Source organism: Abramis brama (genome assembly GCF_963993115.1).
Source record: "Abramis brama genome assembly, chromosome: 2".
Taxonomy (NCBI): Eukaryota; Metazoa; Chordata; class Actinopteri; order Cypriniformes; family Leuciscidae; genus Abramis; species Abramis brama.
The window spans coordinates 50,875,594-50,896,949 of NC_139964.1; the positions used below are offsets into that span (position 1 = coordinate 50,875,594).

At 37.1% G+C, this 21,356-nt stretch overlaps 1 protein-coding gene across 6 annotated transcripts in view; it reads left to right on the forward strand.

Annotated features, from left to right (window-relative positions):
* The window catches only part of lrba (LPS-responsive vesicle trafficking, beach and anchor containing), a 266,377-nt gene that overhangs the window by 111,201 nt on the left and 133,820 nt on the right, over nucleotides 1–21,356 (forward strand). For all 6 annotated transcript variants that reach the window (XM_084095942.1, XM_084095944.1, XM_084095945.1 and 3 more), the window contains exons 35-36: nucleotides 2,597–2,705; nucleotides 20,408–20,574. In XM_084095942.1, the coding sequence (XP_083952068.1) occupies nucleotides 2,597–2,705; nucleotides 20,408–20,574 (276 nt within the window). The remainder of the gene's footprint in view (nucleotides 1–2,596; nucleotides 2,706–20,407; nucleotides 20,575–21,356) is intronic.

Consider the following 21,356-nt stretch of genomic DNA (forward strand, 5'->3'; position numbering starts at 1 on the left):
CGTAGTAAGTCATGAAAAAAGATCTCAATGCATTACTCATGTTGACTGACGCAGATTCAAGGCGCTCACACAGAAAGCCACCTCTCTCAGACAGCATCCCAAATTGAGTTCTCTTTTGCTGCTAATTGTGCTTGAATGGTCACATATGCACATAATTGTCAAAATGCCCATTGTGTGGAGTATTCACATAAACACAGTCAGTTATGTGTTAAATTGAACGTAAACAGCTGAGTGAAAACCAGATGTGTGTCAGTATATTCGGTCCGTGCATCCGGCCTTAAAGTGACCCTTAAAGTCTCTGACGCTGCTCACGTGAGTACCAGTGAGTACGTGAGTAATTAACGACAGAATTTTCATTTTTGGATGAACTAACCCTTTAATGTGAATCAAATAACAAATGACAAGAATATCACTCACTGTTCTTGACTGAATAACTTTTTTTTAACAATTTTGTGCAAATTTGTTCGTTCAAGAAGACGTGAAAGAGAGCTCAATTCAGTATTCGCTCGCTGTCTGAGATGCGGCTTTCTGGGAATGATTTCAATTCATAAGCTTGCGATACGATTACGATCTTTATTCAATATCAGTTCATTTGGATAAATATCAGGTACAGTAGCTACGTTATTTTTTTCTCATGGAAAAAAAATCTCAACCAATGCTGTAAACATACAGGGCGTTTATTAACAGATGTCAGCTGGTGTTGTTATTAACAGTTAAAATGAACAACTCCAATATAATAGTTCTTAGAGGTGTAAATCTGCTTTGTGTGCACAAATACTACGTTTCACAATGCCGCCTAAACATCAGTGATCGTCGCACAGTTTGGGGTCAGCAGTGACCTTGCACGGTGTGGAGAAAATGTGATTGGTACAGACTGGTCCAATCAAGAGGTTGCAGGTCTTCATTGGTTTAATTAAATCCCTTACCTTGTCAATACGTGTATTCGACTTCATGCAGTGCTGCACAGACCGAATGGCGTATGACATCAAAATACCTCAAGCGATTTGAAAACACAGCTTTCGTATCGCTTTCGCGACTCTTAAAGTCATACTCCAACCGGTCTAATTTAAAACGGTTTAATTTGGCCTGAGATTTACTTGGGCAACGTGAAAGCATGTCTCACACCATGATATTACCATTGTATAATCGATAATCTAATCTTTTGTTTGTTTCTCTAGATTGTCATACCATAAAGTAAGTAAAAACAGATAAAGAAAGAAAGGAAAGCAGAAGGGTGATAGAATGAAGGGCAGTCACAGAGAGTGGGACTGTGTTATTGATGGCAGTCGGGGTGAGAGGGGTGGGAGAGGGTCACTGCAGAGTCCCTGGCACGTCCGCTCCCCCGCTGCCCGCCGCTGACACACCAGGCTCGAGTTTCAGCCCTCCACCCTCCGCCTGTTATTCTTCCACTTTGCAGAGGCCTGAGCCTCCTGACCTGCTGAGATACTCATCTCTGTCCCTGGGGGGAATGTTTTATTAGGCCATGGCTTGTGTTGTTCACAAATCTGCCCGGGGTGTAAATGTGCTGTTTCAAGATCAGGTTCCTCCCCGTCTGTGCTAACCCGGGGCACCGCGGACAGAAAAAACTAAGCTGATTCACAAACAAGACTCTGAGATGGAAAGAACAGCTTCAGGTTTTGATGAGGGTTGACAAACAGTAGCAGTAAAAGCAGGGTACATCATCTGATCTCCCATCAGCCCCTATAATCATCAGATGTCCTGTGATAAGAAACCGTGTGTGTGTGTGTGTGTGTGTGTTTGTGTTTGTGTTTATCCAAGGAAGGCTGTTCTTACATATGTAGAAACATGAGCTGGGGTGAGACGTGCCCCTTCTCCACACCCCCTACATCCGTATCTTGTTAGATGCGTATCATTTACAAATCAATCGCTGGTTGTTTTAGTGGGGGTGGTTTTTAGCTGCCGTGCTAAATATGATTTTCTGCTTGTTTTACATGGTGTAGTTAAGTTAGTTTAGCTTACTATTTACACTTTGATGGCCTAACAACTGTGTTATTAAATCAGCAAAATTTATTTCACAGATTAACAGTTGAGAGATGTGGAAGATATCCTTTTACTATTTTGTAGGATATTTTTACTATCTTTTATTTGATGTGAACATCATTATACATTGGAATTTATATACAGTATTCTTTATTATGGATGCACGATATACCAATACAACATCATTTATCACCGATATTGGCAGAGATTATTATTATTATTAATATTTATTGTATTGGCCAATATTGGTTGTTTATCAGCTTATATTTACATGCTGTACATTATAATCTGATGCCTCAATTCACTTGTAGCATGCAAACTATTTAGTTTAGTTTTTTTTAGGAAGTAGTATAGATTTATAATATCAGCCATAATATGAAAATAGTTATTGTCTTGCTGCATCTCTCATTCAGCACATTTTTTAATAAATGTAAAAATTCATCTGTGATTTGTTTTCCAATTTAGTTTACTCGTATCTGTATGAAATCCTAACTTGGATTCAGTTATCCTACCAACACAAACTGCATAATTATTGAAAATAATTCAGACAAAATCATGTGATGTTCTTAATGTTCAATGTGTTTTTGATGTGCAGACTGCTGAGCCACACCATGAAGGACCATCTGGTGCGTGTAGCTAATGAGGCCGAGTTCATCCTGAGCCGCCAGAGAGCAGAGGACATCCACAAACACGCTGAGTTTGAGGTGAACACACACACACACACACACACACACACACACACACACTCTCTCTCTCACTCTACATGTGTTCCTGTCTGCAGTCAATGAAATTTTCTAATAGTTAAAGACCCCATGAAATGACTTGATGGACACACCACTAAATATTGACCATGCTTCCTGCACTATTAAATGGGCCAAAAATACTGATGACTCATGTTGTATTTGTGAAGCTTTTATCCAGTCAAACGATGTCTAAAATGATATTTTCTCTCCCTCTAATACCACTTTCCTCTGACTAGCAATAGCAAGTAGTGTGAACTATTGGCTATGTATACTACTAAGTTTGAGGTTGGTAAGATTTTTTTTATGTTTTTGATGAAATGTTTATGCTTAATAATGCTGGATTTATTTGATCAAAAATACATTAAAAGCAGTAATATAGTGAAATATTATATTTTAAATTATGTAATTTATTTCTGTGATGGCAAAGCTAAATCTTTACTCGTCTTTAGTGTCACATGATCCTCCAGAAATCATTCTAATATGCAGATTTGAGGCATTTCTTATTTTTATCAATGTTGAAAACAGTTGTTCTTCTTCATAATATTTTGTGGAAAACTTGATACATTTAGTTCATGATTCTTTGATTAATAGAAATATTCAAAAGAACAACATTTATTTGAAATAGGTTTTTTTTTTGTAACAAAGTAAAAGTCTTTAAACTTTTACTTTGTTTTCAAACTTTTGAATGGTAGTGTATAAAATGACAATCCCTTCAATATGTCCTGCCCCAACTTACTGTTTCAACGGGAAATACATCAACTCAGGAAAAAAGAAAAAATTGTAAAAAAAAATAAATAAAAATTGCAAGTCAATTTATTTCATAGGATCTTGAAGACTTCTGCTGCAGCTGAGTGAAGCAATTACTAAATTTTCTTGACATATTGTACAAACAAGCCACTTTCACTTCATGCTGGTGTATTCTGTTTTCAGGGTTGATTTACAATTTTAAAAAACTGTTGTAAGATTTAATGAAATTGTTAAGCCCCTGTGAGGATATTAAAAAAAGAACGTTTTGTCTGTCGGAACTGAAAAGCTGCCAACGTGAGGGAGTACAAATGTTTTCTTTTCAAACACAACTTATATGCAAGAAGGTTTCAAGCTTTGGCTAGAGAGATTGCGTTTGGCATGTATCTTACCAAAACATAGCAGCACAGTTGATTTATTCCTTATAGCACAGCCATGGGGCATTCCTCCACCGCTGCCCCGCCAAACACGCACACACATCACCTCTTTTATCACTGCAGTCTCGCTTTCTCATTCCTTCCATCATTCTCCATTTCTGTCTACCTGCTCCTTTTCCCCCAACGATTCCCCTTGGACTCGTGTTCTGCCTGTTGTGCTCCCTTTGTGGGAGAATTTCACCAGTGACAGGAACACAGCACCTTCATTTCTATCTTCCTTTCGTTTCCCATCCCTCCCTCTGGTTCTGTCTGGCACTGGGGGCAGGATGTGACAGTGTAAAGGCGGAGTGGGCTCTGCTCTGTTCAACATCTCCCACCCTCCAGTTGTAAAACGTTATGCTTTCAGAAAGGTTCAAGGCAGGGTCTCTGAACTGAGACTATAAGAGGAAAACATTTGAAGTACACTATTAAATGTAAACATGTAAAATCGGGGAAAGTGATCATGTATCATGTCTGTGAGAGGTTCTGCAGTAGTCTGCTTTGTTAGGGTCATGTTTTGTATGCGATTGGCCTATACACATATTTTGGCAGCTGCGGCCAACTTTTCACTGTTTTTAGAAAACAAAAGAGTTCTGACTCCCACACGTGATCCTCCAGTTGTCATTATCAGCTCAAAGAATCAGAATCACATTATTGGACACTGCAGGAACAGGAGTTGATTTGTTTTTCCTAGTTGTGAGCACTAGATCAGTGGTTCTCAACTGGTTTGACCATGGGACCCACATTTTCCCATGGTCATTAAGCCGGGACCCATTTTGATTTTATTTGACCTAATTCAAATTTAAACTGTATACAATTATAAAAATTATATTCAATTTGCTTTTAAAACCAAGCAAATTTATTTCACAAAGATGGCTGACACAGACAAGTCCACTTTACTTAAAGGAGAACTCCGGTCAATTTTAACATTGAGCTCATTTTTTTGTAAATTTGGAGTGCTGTCAATACAGAGAACAACGTCAAAAATCGGTGTTGCCTACACCGTGTTATCCTCTTTTTAAAATTTGCACCCTGTTGAATTCAGTGGGGCAAGTTTTAAACCTGCTTTTAGCCTCTTAACATCCTTGATGTGTCATTACAAGTGCACAGCCATGTTAGATGATTCCTTCAGAGTGAACACGGGTGAATCTGACTACAGTAGATGTGAAAGATATGAATAAAAATGTTATTTCAGCCAGCGCACATACCTGTATTTACATCCTGTTTTCGGTCGAAGTCCACAGTAATCGATTGTCGAGTTCACGCGCATAGGTTTAGTTACCTATGATCACGCGCGTGAACTCGACAATCGACTACTGTGGACTTCGACCGAAAACAGGAAATAAAGTCAGATTCACCCGTGTTCACTCTGAAGGAATCACTCACATTGGCTGTGCACTTGTAATGACACATCAAGGATGTTAAGAGGCTAAAAGCAGGTTTAAAACTTGCCCCATTGAAGTCAACAGGGTGCAAATTTTAAAAAGAGGATAACATGGTGTAGGCAGCACCGATTTTTGTCGTTGTTCTCTGTACACTCCAAATTTACAAAAAAATGAGCTCAATGTTAAAATTGACCGGAGTTCTCCTTTAACATACGCATAAATTGTAAGAATATGACTAATACTGAATGATGATTAAACAGTATAAGGTAAGGCTATTAAATAGCAGTCCCAAACTAGTTTTTGTTAATACAATAAAGTTAGTTAGCCACCAGTCATACAAAATTAAATTAAATAAAAAAACGTTTAATTTAAATGACACTGACATATAGCCTGGCAACATCTCATCGGACCACAGATACTGAGTCAGATACTGAAACCGAAAAAGCAACAAAATAAATAAAACCCAAACAGTACAGTTGCGAACAAACTGCTTAATTTCATCAATACTTTCTAATGAATCAGTTGAGCCAATGGGCAAATCATTGTGAATCAGACTAAATTGATCATAGGTTCAATCATGGACTGAATCAGTCTGATTTACTCACTGAATCTTTTAAATGACTCACTCAATAAACCACAGGTTTTGTCCAACTCGAAATGAGCCGAGAACCGGAACATTTTTGGAATGTTATTTTCAAGAAAAATCCTTATTTGATGTACTGACTGCTTGTTTATTTTTTGATAGTATAATATATAATACATTATTAAGACTAATTATTTACCAAGGCAAATATAGTAAAAACAGTAATATTATTACAATTTCAAATAACAGTTTTCTATTTTAATATTTTTTTAAAACCTGTGGTGCTCTTCGAATGTCGGTCAAAAATGACAAAATGTTTCTTTTTTATTTCAATGAAATTAATGTACTATATTTTAGTTCGATAATGTTTTTTATTTAATAGTTTTTCATTTTTAGGGGATTTTATGGTACAAAATTATATTTACGCTGTATTTATAATCCATTTATTTACTTTGAGCATAGACCTGGAAATTAAATTTCCAACTTAAATCTTGAATGCATTTGACCACCGACTTATGTTTGATCTCTTTTCAAAGACGACACTTGGCAGATTATTGCTGAAATGAAAATGGTAAAAAAAAAGGTGAACTTAAAAAAGTTACAGAATTGTACATTTATTGTTATGAAAAATGCACAAAAATACCATTTAAATTTTTTTTATGAAACATATTTTGCAAAAGAAAATCAAAGCCATAAATCTAAACAAGTGTGTTCCATATTTGAGATTGAATCTCAAAAAAATATCTCAGTAAGATTTTGTTTGGCCACAGTACCAAAAGTTTTCACTCGATAAAATTTGTCTCCCATTCATTTCCAATGTGGACATTTTTGACCACGAGGAGCACAAGTGTGACAAATTTTTTTTCAGGACCATTTAACCTTTTCGAATCATGTCCATGATTTTTTTGTGTGTGTGTGTTCACAGCAAGTGCCAAAACCTTTACCAAGTTTCGTATCATTCAGATGAAGTAAAAAATGCAAAACAAAGCATAAAAATTTTCGGTCAAAAATGACCGAAGAGCAGCACCAGAGGGTTAAATGTAATTTATTCCTTTGATGGCAAAGCTGAAATTCCAACAGCCATTCCTCTAGTCTTCACACTGTAAACCCTAATAAGTTGAGACTACTCAAATGATTTGAGGAAAGTGGTTGCGTAAGTTTAATTGAGTAATTGGAAAATTGAAAACTCAATTAATTGAGTTGACCTAATGTGGTCTTCTCATTGAATTAACTTAAATACGTAAGTAAAGATAACTTAAAAGGCAAATGGACTAAACTCAAACTTGCCAGTTTATATTTTGTTGTTTACTTATTATTAAATAAATTATAAATCATTAAACCAAGTTTTGTTTTTCACATCAACAGCTTTATTAGAGTTACATTACATAACTTCTATAATGCATACTGACTGCACATCGTATATTAATATTTAATCAGTAAAAAATACAATTACAATACTTGCGGTAAATTAAATCAGTTGTTTAAACATTTCTTTAGAAATCGGTCATTTAAAAGTGAAATTGACCAGATCAGAACAGTTTATCAGAACAATTAAAAGCACACTGTAATGAACAACAGCAGACATGTTTGTCATCTACATTTAACTTACCTTTTACTTAACTTATCTTTCACCCATTGTAATAGTTGTGTGCGAGTCCCTCAGTTGTCCTTGGTGTGAATAGATAGATCTCAACATCATACAATCACTTTTGGAATGGGTTTAAATATTCAAAAAAAAATTTTTTTTTTTTTTATTCAGCTATAATTTTGACTTAATGTAAACATATGTTAAGTGAAATAGCTTAATCAGGGCAGTACTTAAAAAACAACAACTCCCTCTTATTTTTATTTTTCAGATTCTGCAATGTAATGTAAACTTTTGACCACAACTGAATGTGTGTGAGAGAGTCAGTGAGTACTGCAGGCTAACATTAGTGAGATTGTGCCACTGTTGGTTCAAAGGGTTCTCGTTGCCAGAGCCTTCAGATGAATGGTCGGGGCTGGGAACGAGGATCCTGTGATTTAAAAAAATAAAAATAAAATGAAGACACATTTTCTCTAAATACATTGTACAGTTCTCATTGTTTAAGCACAGGTTAGAGTGATGCAACTTGTCATATAAAAATAAAAATGTAACAATACAAAGCAATTTTGTTAGTTGGACAGCAACAAAAATGGAAATAATCAAAGCAAGTCAAAGTGCTTTCTTGCCGTTTCAGTTACTAAATAAAATACAAGATAACTTGGGAAACTGAATGGTATTCAAACAAAAACTCTTTCTGTATGCGTTACCTTATTGATGACTCTGTTCTTTGAAGAGCAGCAGTATTCGAGAAGAATGGCATCATTTACCACCTGGCCTAAAAACAATCACACACACACATATATATATATATATATATATATATATATATATATATATATATATATATATATATATATATATATATATATATATATAATATACACACACAGTAAATTACATAATAATAAAACTAAGTACACTGTACCTTGTCTTCCTCACATGAATCAAAAGTCAGCTGCAGTTCTTCCTTCAGTGCTGTATTTGAAGCCTCTGAGGACAGTTGAGAAGAAAGTGTCTGCTGATTTGTCAAAGGAGAATACGTTAACAACTCAAGCACGCTAGCTAGGCTAACATTAATTAATAATCGTGAATATTTAACTAATGACTAACTTCTTAGAAATGTATGTAGCAATTGCTAAGTAACGTACCAGTTAGCAGTTACCAAACTAGCTAAGATAGCTAGACTAATTTTGCAACATAAACACACTCAATTTAAATAAACAACACTTAATCTTATGTTTTGGTAAATACTCTATTTAAAAAGGTTTTATGAATTTGCACTTACCTTCGTCTGATATAAATGTCCAATCTCAGATTTAAACCCGAAATACTGTTTTTTATGCAGTGTCAGTGCCTCTGGCCTGCTGCCTGCATCAGCAAATTCACGATGAACAAAAAAATTACTGCCTTGTGTATCGACCAATCAGCGTGTTGTCAAGGTACCTACCAAGATAACCAAGATAACTTGAAATTTTGAGTTCATAACACTTAAAATCTTAATCCGAAAGATTTGTGCTGCCAAATGAGTCCATTAAACTCATCTGTTTAATTTTTGATTCCAAAACTTGCTATTTTTAAGTAATGTTAAGTTATGATAACTTGATTTATTTATTAATGTCAACATTGGGGTTTACAGTAGTGTCACATGATCCTTCAGAAATCATTCTAATATGCTGATTTGATTGGGGCAAAAAAAAAAAAGATCTTATCAATGTTTGTAGATTATTTGTGCTGCTGGTATCCATGTGTTCATATGGGCTGGAAATGACAACAAATGACAACAGATTTAATGACGCAGCCATTACAGCAGTAACACTCAACACTACAAAGTGCCTGCAGGCATGCGCCTTGTACAACAGCTGAGAGCTGGCAGTATTGGTTGAATATACCCTGCCCTAAACAAGATTCCTTACATCACAGTGACATTTAGAAGGAACCTCGGAACACCCTTTCTCATCATTCCCGCTGCCCCAAATTCCCAGGATTGGCCAAATTCTCCCAGACGCTCAGTGGAAGACGGCCGCACTCTGGGGACATGCTTGGCTTTCCTTTTTTACTCTAATTGGCCCCTCTGGTCCGATTCTTTCTGCTTTTCCAGCCTCACTCACCGCACGGTGGAGAATGTATTACTCTCAGAAATACTGCTGTATATTCTGCCAAATGTGGGGGGTGGGGGGAAATGCACAAATTATCAATGTCAGGCACATTAGTTGGATGCTAATAAAAAAATGCTAAAAATATATTGAGATGTTACACTCTTCAGCTAAATCTATCCATTTTAAAATGAGGTGAAAATATTCCCTCAACATTACATGAATAAAAGGCCATGGTATTATTTAATTCTCCACCTGAAATCTCCCATAATGTTGTTCTCTGTGGAGCAGGGGTTATTCAATCAGACTGTTTCACATGACTTGGCCAGCACTGTCAGGTGCAATTATGCCATATTTTGTCACTCAGAGTCTAAAGTCAGAAGCGTTCCGTGACGAAAACCATACACTGTGGAGCTCCATTGACCCAAACTCTGCTTTAATAAGAGAAATTGTTGTTGGACAGGCAGGCAGATAACTGGGAATTTTCTAAAGGAGAACATTGGCTACATGTACAGTAATTTGTGGAGGGAAGGGCAAATTACTGTAGGGCACGGTTAGTTGGGTCACAGTTAAATGTGATGGATTTTTTTTTTTTTTTTTTTTTTAAGTGCTTCCCAAACTTGTAGGTCTGTCTCTTACGTATATCCAGGGCAGTGTTTCCCCTAGGATTTTTTTAAGGGGGGGGGGTAGGGTGGGGTGGGGGGGTAGGGTGGGGTGGGGGTGGATCCCCCAAAACTAGTGTTGCGGAGCGAGTGTGTTATGGATACGGAGTGTCAAATTTTTAGTAATCAAAAATCATGTCTAATTAATTAAAATCATGAAACTTTTATTCTAAACTATTATTAAACTTGTATAACATTTTAAAAAAATTCTATGAAATGTTTTTTTGTTTTTGTTTTCACACAAATTCAGTGTTGTGTTTTTTCTGGTAATCAAATAAGATATAAAACATTAATTAAATATCTTTTAATCATGAAATCAAACAAACTTTTTGTCAAACAACGTGCTGCACAATGAGCTTTACTGTTAAAATTAAAACATAGAAGAATTTTTTTTTTATTATTCCTTTAAAAATTAAGTTTTGATCATAATTTATTTGTATTAGTGTTAGTATTATTATTACATTGAGATGTATCTAAATTCTACTGTACAACAGTAATATATTTGTCAAGTTAAACATGGGCCGTCCCCCCCAAAACAATGGTAGGGGAAACACTGCAGGGTGTCTGTAGAAAAATCCTAAATTGTGTACCAAAATTTCTCTGAAAATCTGGAGAAGTTGTCAAAGTTTGATTATTCATTCTTTTTTTTCTTTTTCTTTTTTTCTTACTGCATGTCTTCTCAGTCTGTACATAGCACACATTTCTCAAGAATCTATCTCAGTATTGAAACCCTTCACTTAGATCTAGTTGCTCCTCTGTGACCCCTGAAAAGCAGTAAGCCTCTGATAAGTGCAGCACTGATATTGCTGTATTGATTTTCCTCCATTCCGGCCCTTGCCATCTTCCCTGGGCCACTGGTTTCATTTTGCACAGCCACAATAAAAATAACAGGCCAGTGAAAGATGCCCCTGGGGGAATAGCACTGCTTCTCCATCCTGAAGAGTAGTTTACACAGGATTTGGATGTTTAAGGGAACAACATGAAATATGAGACATATGAGAACCAGAATGGTTGGAAAGTTTTGTTTTTTGTTCTTAACATTGTTTCATTCATGAATTACTGTGTCTAATGCTGCAGCCTTGACTACATTCAGAATGAGGATAATTTAGGCTTCCTGTTAGTTGACGGTGATCAACAGTTATGCCACTTCAGCAATATTCGAACAGGGCTTGTTAATTCCTTGAGGAATTTAGGGAAATTTGTGTTTCACATCTGTGTTTTTCTCATTCAACCTAGGTAAAAATTACAAAGAAAATTGCATGCTGTTTATTTATTTATTTATTTATTTTTGCTAACTCAGGGGTCCTCTGAGAAATCTAATCCTGCCCGGTAGAAATGTCTTCAATTATGGTGTATTATTTTTTTTTCACGTCATTTCTCATTTATTTTAAACTTCATTTGTTGAATACTAATAACCTAAATTTTTTGCTAATTTATGTTAAAATTTCTGCCTTGTGCTCCTTCTTTCATGATTTACAACTTTATGAGTAAAATAAAAATTCAGGTAATGATAGCATCTGTAAAAAGAAAAAAAAAGAAAAACATGAATGGAAGGACTGACCGACTATCACAAACTACTCAGCTTGACCACTGTTATATTAGTGACAGGTTTGACCTCAGTCAAAATTCCTTCCCTTTGTTATATACCTAATGTTATAATGAATCATGTACAGTTGTAATCAAAATTATTCAGCCCCATTGCAAATCAGGTTTATTTGTAAAATTTACAGACCTTCAGCTGTTTGCAATGAACAAATCAAACAAAAGTAATTGAAATGGCTCAACACAACAAATGTTTCAAGTGTTTTCCCCAAATTCAACTGAAAATGCAACATTTAATGACTTCTTCAATCTCAAAATAAGTAAGCATCATTAGTACACTATTTTGCTGTTATGACTTGCTGCAATTGAGATTTATAATAGCAACTGCTGGCAGCGTTTCTGTAGCCTGGTAATACCAAACTCTGCTACTTCGCTTTGCTTCGTAGACAGAGTCTGGCATGGCATAATTGAAAAGCGTTTTCTTTCTCGCAAGGGGGGCGTTTGTCTGAAGTTTAAAATCATTGGTTACCCGTAAGCCAATCACATAACGTTTGGTTATGGCGTGAGTTATGCGCATGCTCAGCCGCATCTAACTTCCACTGTAAACACATGTATGATGCGAAAACAAAACCATCGAGCGAAATACTGGAGTGAACATGGCTGTGAACGACTTTTGCAGATTATGTGAAGTGAATCTACGCATCCACGGTACAATCAGCGTCTACGTCACGGCTCTCAGCCCGCCCTCTGTTCGTTGATTGGCCGGCTGTTTTCAGGCCGGAGGAAAATGGAAAGCTATGACGCTGTCTCAGACTGAGTACAGAAGCGAAATGAAATTGAGCGGAAGTACGAAGTCTGACATAGTCAGGCTAGCGTTTCTGAGGAATCTTAACTTAATTTCTCATGAGCAATGGCCACTAATATTGTTGGGTTTACGTGCTGCAACCGCCGCCTTCAAATCCCACCAGATATTTTCTATGGTGTTCAAGTCAGTTGACTTGATGGCCACTGTAGAATCTTCCAGGACTTCTTCCGCAACCAAGCCTTGGTGGAATTTGAGGTATGCTTGGGATCATTGTCCTGTTGGAAGGTCCAACGATGCCCAAGCTTCAACTTCCTCACTTGACGGCATGATGTTTTCTCCTAGGATTTCCTGATATACTTCAATGAATCCATCTTGCCTTCTGCCAGCTGCAGGTTTCCAGTGCCAGAGGATGCAAATCAGCCCCAGAGCATCACAGAGCCACCGCCATGCTTAACTGCTTCATTCTTCTTCCTCCAGACATACCGTTGATCCATAGGGCCAAAAAGTTCCTGTGTTAGTTTCATCGCTCCACAGAACAGAATCCCAAAACTTCTGTCTTATTTATATCAGTAAATACCAGTCTTGCTGCTGGTCTTTTGCAGTCACTCAAGGGTTATTCTGAACCTTCCTTCTCAGAAATCTGGTTGCAGTTGTTGATAGCTTCCTTTTTTTGACTTGGCCATATTTCTAACATGCAGTCAAACGTGACACTCAACAAACCTAGCCAGTTCAGATATTTCATGTGTTCTAGCTCAAGCACACCTGGTGGAACTAATGAAGCCCGTGATTAGTATCATCAGGTGCTCGAGAATGAGACGACACCTGTTTTGCAGATTTGTGCTGTTGTGAGGGATTCTATTCAGGGGGTTGAATAATTTTGAGACTGCAGAAGTCATTAAAAGTTGCATTTTCAGTTTAATTTGTGGAAACCACTTGAAACATTTGTTGTATTGAGCTATTTAAATTACTTTTGTGTGATTTGTTCATTGCAAACAGCTGAAAGTCTGTAAATTTTGTCAATAAACCTGATTTGCAATGGGGGTTGAATAATTTTGATTTATTTCATTGGGTTTCGTTATGCATCCAGAGCACATAAGTCTCTGTAATGGTCACATCCAGACAGTGGACACTTCCATTTTACTAAAAGCTATGTAAATCCAAATCCCAATCTTGTCTGAATCAGTACATGAAATCACAGTTCCTCTGTTAATAAATGTAACTCAAACATCATTTAGAAAATGAGTCCCATCTAGATAATGTATTACAGTGTTTTCACACTTAATTTTCATGGGGGATTTGATTCAGATGTGTTTTCTCCCTTACTAGGCATATTTGAACACCACACTCGGATCCGGTTCCATTTCAATTCATTCCAGAGACCAAAAATTACCAATATCCCTATGATGATATTTGAATGGGATCATTTGAGAATGAATCTATGGTTCACGTAAACTGAACCATGGAGAAAATGCAATATTAGGACAGTTTAATATCTGTTTCAGAACAAAGCAAACAAACTACAGGTCTGAAAACAGTAAATTTTATTGAACATTACTCAATAATAGCATGCTTGTATGTGAAGCATGGACTTCTACGTATCGTGTATTGTTCACTTGAGGAATGGGTCTTTGGAAAAAGGTGGCAGCATTGAAGACAGCCTTTGTTCCAGTGCATTCTGTAGCCTTTGAATTATTTAGGAAATAAAAATAAATTTATGTTTGTTCTCTGTCAGGGTTCAAATCCACCAGAAGAGATGATGGTGGATACCAGTGATTTAGACACATTTTTATTACTTAGATGGATAACATATGCCTTTATACACTCCCCCGCTCCCCTCATGTCTACGTGTCTCACACACACACATACACACTCATCCATCCTCTCTGGGATTGAGTTATCTTTACCCCTTGAGAGTGAGATTACAGGGACAGCAGGGTCCTGACGGACACAGAGATAACCGCTGGAAATCCAATTATCTTTTAGTGTTCTCTTTCTAATAGGATCTCTAATACGGAAAAGATTTTTCCGGTAACAACTGTACGATGGCGGCCGATACCTGCGAGGGAGAAAAGAAAGGACAGATTTAGAGAGAGAGAGTGACTTCCTTTTTTAATGAGAGTCTTTCTTTATTAGAAATGAAATGTGGAGGATACTATGCCACAAGGCCAGATCTTTCGGATGTGATAGAACGAGGTCATTGTTTTCTCTTTCACTCTCTTGCTCTTTTTTTTTTTTTTTTTTTGCTTTGACTTGATCTTGAAGTGATGTAGTGTAATTGAGTTGACTCCCGACTGAAGTGTGTGTGAAAAGAGGTGATGGGTCACTTCATTAGCGTTTAGTGTCTGTGTTCCTGTAAGAGGAGATCAGGAGTTAATGACATCAACTTCGAAATGAGACTCACGACCTCGTATTATTCCAGCGTGCATGTTCACTAATCCTCCAGCCTCTGACAGTTATCTGTACTAGCCAAACAAAAGCAAATCTAAATGATGTGTACTTAGAGCTTCAATAAGCTTACACTTGTGCCCTTTGATAAGACAGCAGCTATCCTTTAGCTTCTCCGTAAATGCTGTCTTTACCTCAAATAATGGCTTTGTGGAATACACTCAACGTACATACTTCTTCTCTCTTTCCCTCTTTCTTTCCTTTTTTCTTTAATTAATTCCCCAGGTGATAGCAGTGCAGCAGGTCATTATACTGTATGTCGTGTATGACACTCTCATGAATTGAGCCCCTCTGCTTCCAGTAGTTCTCACTACACTCTCACACTGAGAACACCGAGGGCTTAGACACACAGAATTTCTAATAAAATTAATTGATTGATATGCAGTTTGATTGATTGATTAATCAATATTTGCTGAGAAAAGATCATTCAGACATTGCATTATTGTGATGCTTAAGTTCAGTTTGATCAAATTTAAGGTCATAAACAGTCTTAAATATATTAACTGGAACAACAAAAGTCTTAATTGTCATTTTAAGAGGTCTTAAATTTGTGGACGAAAAAAGGAATCGTAATACGGGCTAATGTGATTATTAAAATTCAGATGACTTTGATTTAAATAAATGTGAACACTGCAAGTTCCAATTAAAAACACTGTGTTGTTGCACTTTCTACAGGCTCACAGTTTTGGAGAAGTTCACAATCAATGAATACTGCACACTTATTCCAAGTGATTGCTTATGATCTACTGTTAATGAATTGTGACAATATTTACTTCAACAGAGTATATTTTGTAATGTTGCATTACAATGTTGCAGATGGTGTAAGGGTGCGTATTTTATCTCCCTCATCTGTTTGAATTAGCAACTGGAAGTAGTTAAGACATTTCAAAATAAGAGTTACTGTATATTTCAGGCTTGTTTATAATTAAAAGTCCCGTATTATGAATTATAAAAGTATTTTCTCCTGGATATTATTGGTGTTTTGGTTACACAAGAAGCTGTATCTGGTATTTAATTCAGCGTAAACCCTCATAGCCTCTTTCTGGGTCGCCCTGTCACAGAAAGGAAACACCAAGAACGTTATTTAACACAGTCAACATCATAGGTTTTACTAGTATGAGCACAATAATTCATTTGTTGCCTTTCTTTAAACACATTATTATTATTATTATTATTATTATATGAGCAAAATCCCAAATCCTACTAATAATATTAATGTATATTTATTTTTTCATGCTTGTGAAGATATCATTTCAGACTGTTTATTTGACCTGTTATCACCTTCCCAACAGTGGCACTCTGTTTATAGTCAGATTGTTCAATGGGTTCAGGACCATATGCATTTCCTTTATTTACCAGAAGTAAAAACATTATCCTGTATTCACATTCATCCACACCAGCTCCTCGCCGACTGCCAGCAGACATGTTCATTTTTCACTCGCCGCACATCTCCTTCATTTGACTATTTTTCACCTCAAAAGGACAGTTAATTCCTACAATTTCTCACACGGCGTGACCTTGAAGTTGCAGGAGTCAGCTGCCCGTGGCCCGTGTAGAGTAATGGAACCAAAGAAATGCTTTTTTTTAGAGAGGGGGTGGGAGGAAAGATGAAGAATCTGCCATCTACGCATTGTGACTAGTCCATTAAAAGCACGAAATGAAGGAAGGAGAAAAGGGGAAGAGAGAAGCCAGAGATACTTTGATAAGTTGTTGCACCTGTGTTAACCTTGATGGTCACCCTGACTCTGGAAAAGGAGGGGGTGGTGGTGGCAACATTTGTTCTCTCTCTCTATAGTTGCTTCACACTAGATTCCTGCTCCATCTATCGCCGAGGGAACAAGGGATGGAGGGAAATCAATACAGAGAGGCGTTGGCTGACAGCAGTATCGCTCCGGAATTGAAGTGCCTGTCAGCCTTTGTCATTCTGTGACTTTTGTTCGCTATTGTACTTTTAAGCCTTCATTTTTCTTGGTTGTCACTTTTTGCTTTCCTGGCTTGCTTTTGTCTGAATTCCCCTGGCTATAATTTTTATGTGGTGACTTTAAATTCTGAAAGAAAGTGGGTCAAAAGATCAAGTGCAATGAAAATCTCTCGGATTTGATTGGCCGAATGACATGGTATACGCACTTTTTTTCATTTTTCATTTTGTTTCTCTGAACGATGCGTGCATATCCTCCACACTGTATTTGCATTCCCTCAGCTGCTGCAAGGACAGAGGCATCAGTAGGACAGTTTCCTGGTGTAAATGAAACCCTGAGGGAGGGACTGGCGAGGAGAGAAAGATGATAGCCACGGTGCTGTGTACTTCACTGTCAACAGAGTGCAAATCAAGCAGTTTAACAAGATCCCCACTGTTTTCACTGCTTAGACTCGCTCTCGAAGAACACCACAAACCCTTCACAGTGAATGTAATGTGTGGACTTACATGCACTCCTGGCCATGTTGTGTCACACTAACTAATTCACATGGCTGATGGAACATAATGAGTTCTGGTCCCTGGCAGATGATGATTATTTTGTTTAACCTTGCTACCCTGTTTAAGTCTGCCGTCCATGATTGTTCATATGTTGTTACAGAGAAATGCTGGGATCTGCTTACATTGGCAAATAGGAGAGTCGTCATTATTTCATTGTGCTTTGGTTAGCTATAAATTCTGAATAGAAGAGATTATTTAAGAGTGATTTTTGTTCCACTGGACTATACCACAATAGGCCTGGACTTTATACCGTCACTTATTGCCATTGATGCAGCAACACACACATTCAGAAGATTTCAGAAACCAATTAACTTTTCTCAGAAGACATGAGGGGCAATTCCCTACTTGTAAAAGTTCAATTTCCTCGATTATACCCAATGCAAGTAAACTTAAATTACTATTTTTGTTAAATGTCATGACCAGGATTGATTTAATAATAAATCACCCATGATATACAGTAAATAGATGATCTGCTACTGTATAATGACTTTTGTGTGTGTAAGTTTTAAAAAATCACACGGATCAGAAAAAAAAAAAACTGTTAAACATAATCATGTTAAATTTCATTATACAATTTTTAATTGAAAATATTTTTTTATGTATTTGAAATAAATACATTTACATATTTTATAATATATATGATTTTATAATATAATCAGTGGCTTACTTTTGTTACACTCAAAAAATGCATGTATGCATTTTATTTTGACCTTTATTGTAATGCTGACTAGATAGTTTGAGACTATTGTAGACGATACAGTTTTTTTCTTTGTAATAATATGGCTCTAATGGGTATGTCGTGGGTGTAGTCCATTGAAGGAAATGAGTGCTGACCCTGTCCGATTCAGTTCCCCAGAACACAGAACATTTGGAGATGTGGATTATTACTCTGTCTGAAGTCATAAACACATTACTTTCATGGTTCTGTTTCTGCCGCTATGGTTTGTACTTCAACTGCACTGTGACTGGAGATTGTGGTTCCCCCTTCAGTGGAGTGCCAAACATCTGCAAGACCTTTTGAATTAAGTTCACCTTGTAGGGTTTCCAAAGTCTTATGATGTCACTACAGAATTACAGCCCCAAACGTGATGATAATGTCACCGCTATGTATTTCACCTGAATGTTTCCTATAATTCAGCCTGTAATTTCAGCTGCAAGGAAACCATTTGTCAGGAAGTTCATGAAAATTACAAAGCCCATTATGGAGCTCAGGGATTTGGTGCCGTTGACACTAGTTGATAAAGTGCCTGTTTATGCCAAAGTGTTTGAACTCATGACAGCTAATTAATAATGTGTTAATCACTAGTTGAAGGGAACACTGAAACAAATATGGATGATTGCTCTTTTTGTCTCTGAAACTATTCTGATAAGGCTCAGAAAGCACATTTAGATCAAACATTTATTTCGATTAATACTACAAATTTCACACGTGCTTCAGAGATTCAATTTAAGAATGTCTCACAAAAATAATATTATAATATAATATTACAATTATAATATTTAAAAAGTTAGTCGTTGGTCATTGATAATCTCTGTGCACTTGTTATTGTGTTCAAAACATGTTTTATTGTGCACTCTTATTCTTTTTCTTTCATCAAAACGAATGTTACCCATCTAGAATTCTCCATTTCTTACCCAGACGTGACCTTCTACGCTGGGCAGAGACAAATCGCTGTCTTTCTTTCCGTTCTTTTATTCACACTCTTTTGTTACGCCAGACATCCAAATAGGTTCACATTTAAACATTCACCCTTTACCTTTTATCTCTCTTTTATGCCGCCATCCTCTTCTCATGGCTTTAAGGTCACTGCAGAGTTAAGAACAGCGAAATGAGACACAGATTGATAATTAGGAGAGGGAAGCCTCCCTAATGTGATTTATCTCTATGGATTTTCTGTCATACATGAAGAGTCGATGCTCAAATTGGAGAGGAGGGCCCATTAGAAGGCACTTTGGAGCGTTTACCGCTAACTTTGCAGAGGCAGGCTTCTGCGTATGCCGCCACTGCCGCACCAGACCGCTGCCTTTACTGTATTTGTTGTCTGAGATGGGTGCTGTCCAAGGCTAATTTAATTTAGGGCCATAACACGCAATGGATGAAGCAAAGGGAATTACATTAAAACAAGCTCTAGTGGGTGCTGTAACCTTTCCGCTTGATTGCTGTTTGCTAGACGTTGCATCAGAATCAGATAAGAGACACGGAGGAAAAAATGAAGCTGTGTTGTTTTGTGCTTTGTGGGCCGTTTTCGTTTATTCTGGGTTGAATTTGTACCAGCATCTCACCAGCTTTGTTGCTGATCTCGTGATTTATTGATTCTGATTGGGACATTGGTTTTCACAAAGGACGGCTTATTCATTTGGTAGGAAGAGATAAAACAGAATTTAAGTTTTATCAACGTGATATTTACAGTGTGAGGTGCTTTGTTTAAGGATTGCATTTGAGTTCAAAGGGCTTTCTGATAACAAATTCTGACAAAGAAGAATGTCTCCTCGTGTATTATGGGTAGTTTCTACATTTTTTAGCGTAGCCCAAAGGCATTAGCAAATACATGTCCAGTGTTATTAATCACTGTGACAACGGGCTGGAAATGACCCAGAGTTCCATTTGTTTCCTGTGTGTATGGAGTTACCGCGCACACACACACTCAGGCGTCAACACACACTCTAATGATATAGTGCGCTTTGTTTTCTACACCCGGTCAGATGGACAGTATTCTTCTCGGGTAAATGTAGCACAGGAGTACACTTGTGCCTCCAAGTAACTTTTGTATGTTTGTATGTGATAGGTATTATACTGTACATGTTATGTATAGTAGCTTTTAAAGGATACATCATTTGAATTAAAGGTTTAATATGTTCACTGATAAAAAGAATGAATGCATATAAGAGCGTGATGACTCACAAGGGCTGTTTTCTTCTGTCTGCAGTCTCAATGTGCTCAGTATGCCGCTGAGAAACGTGATGAGGAGAAGATGTGCGATCACCTGATCAGGGCCGCCAAGTACCGGGATCACGTCACGTCCACCCAGCTCATACAGAAGATTGTAAACATCCTCACAGACAAGCACGGTGCTTGGGGCTGCTCTGCTTTCAGGTACAATCTCAGTCATTTAACTTTGATGAACCAAATTTCCTTCTAACAGCTTTGATGACACTATAGCTTTTACTTCATTTTTGAGACAAAGAAGACTAAAGTTGTGAATATATACTGTTTATACAGGGCCTAAAACTATCTTTTTGCCACATATTTTTTACCGACCATGAAAGTTATGACACCAAAATTTCAAAATTCACAAACAACAGCAGGATTATTAGGATGCTGTCACTTTAAGAATAATGCACAGATCCAATATACTGATACTGTACACATGCGTTTTCTTTCTTAACTGTTTAGTTTACATTTACTTAATGCTATGTTCATGCTGCACGATTTTAGCCCCGATTTTCACTCGCTGACAGATTTTGTGAAATCGCAGACAAAACCCGAAATCGGAGGCAAATCTGTGCTTGTTCACGCGAGTGACAATCACGCAGTGTAGCCTACATTATCAAAGACGCGATAGACCCGTGAGATATTTGGCATGCTAAATATCTGGACCTGTCTGCGATTCTAAATCCTGCTGTGTGAAATGTGTGTTCTGACTGAAAATGACATTGGTGATGACCTACAGCCAATGAGAGCAAGATACAGGGCAAGTTTAGGGAGGAGTTATAGACCAGAATATCAGCAAGAAATATCAGCTTTACAATTATATCAAACAGAAACAAAGCACAAACCTTTGCTTTATTAGCAGCACATTGCCAAATTATTTATTTACCTCCAACTCTCTTTGCAGAACACATAATCCTTGCTCCCTGCATCAACCATTTCCTCCT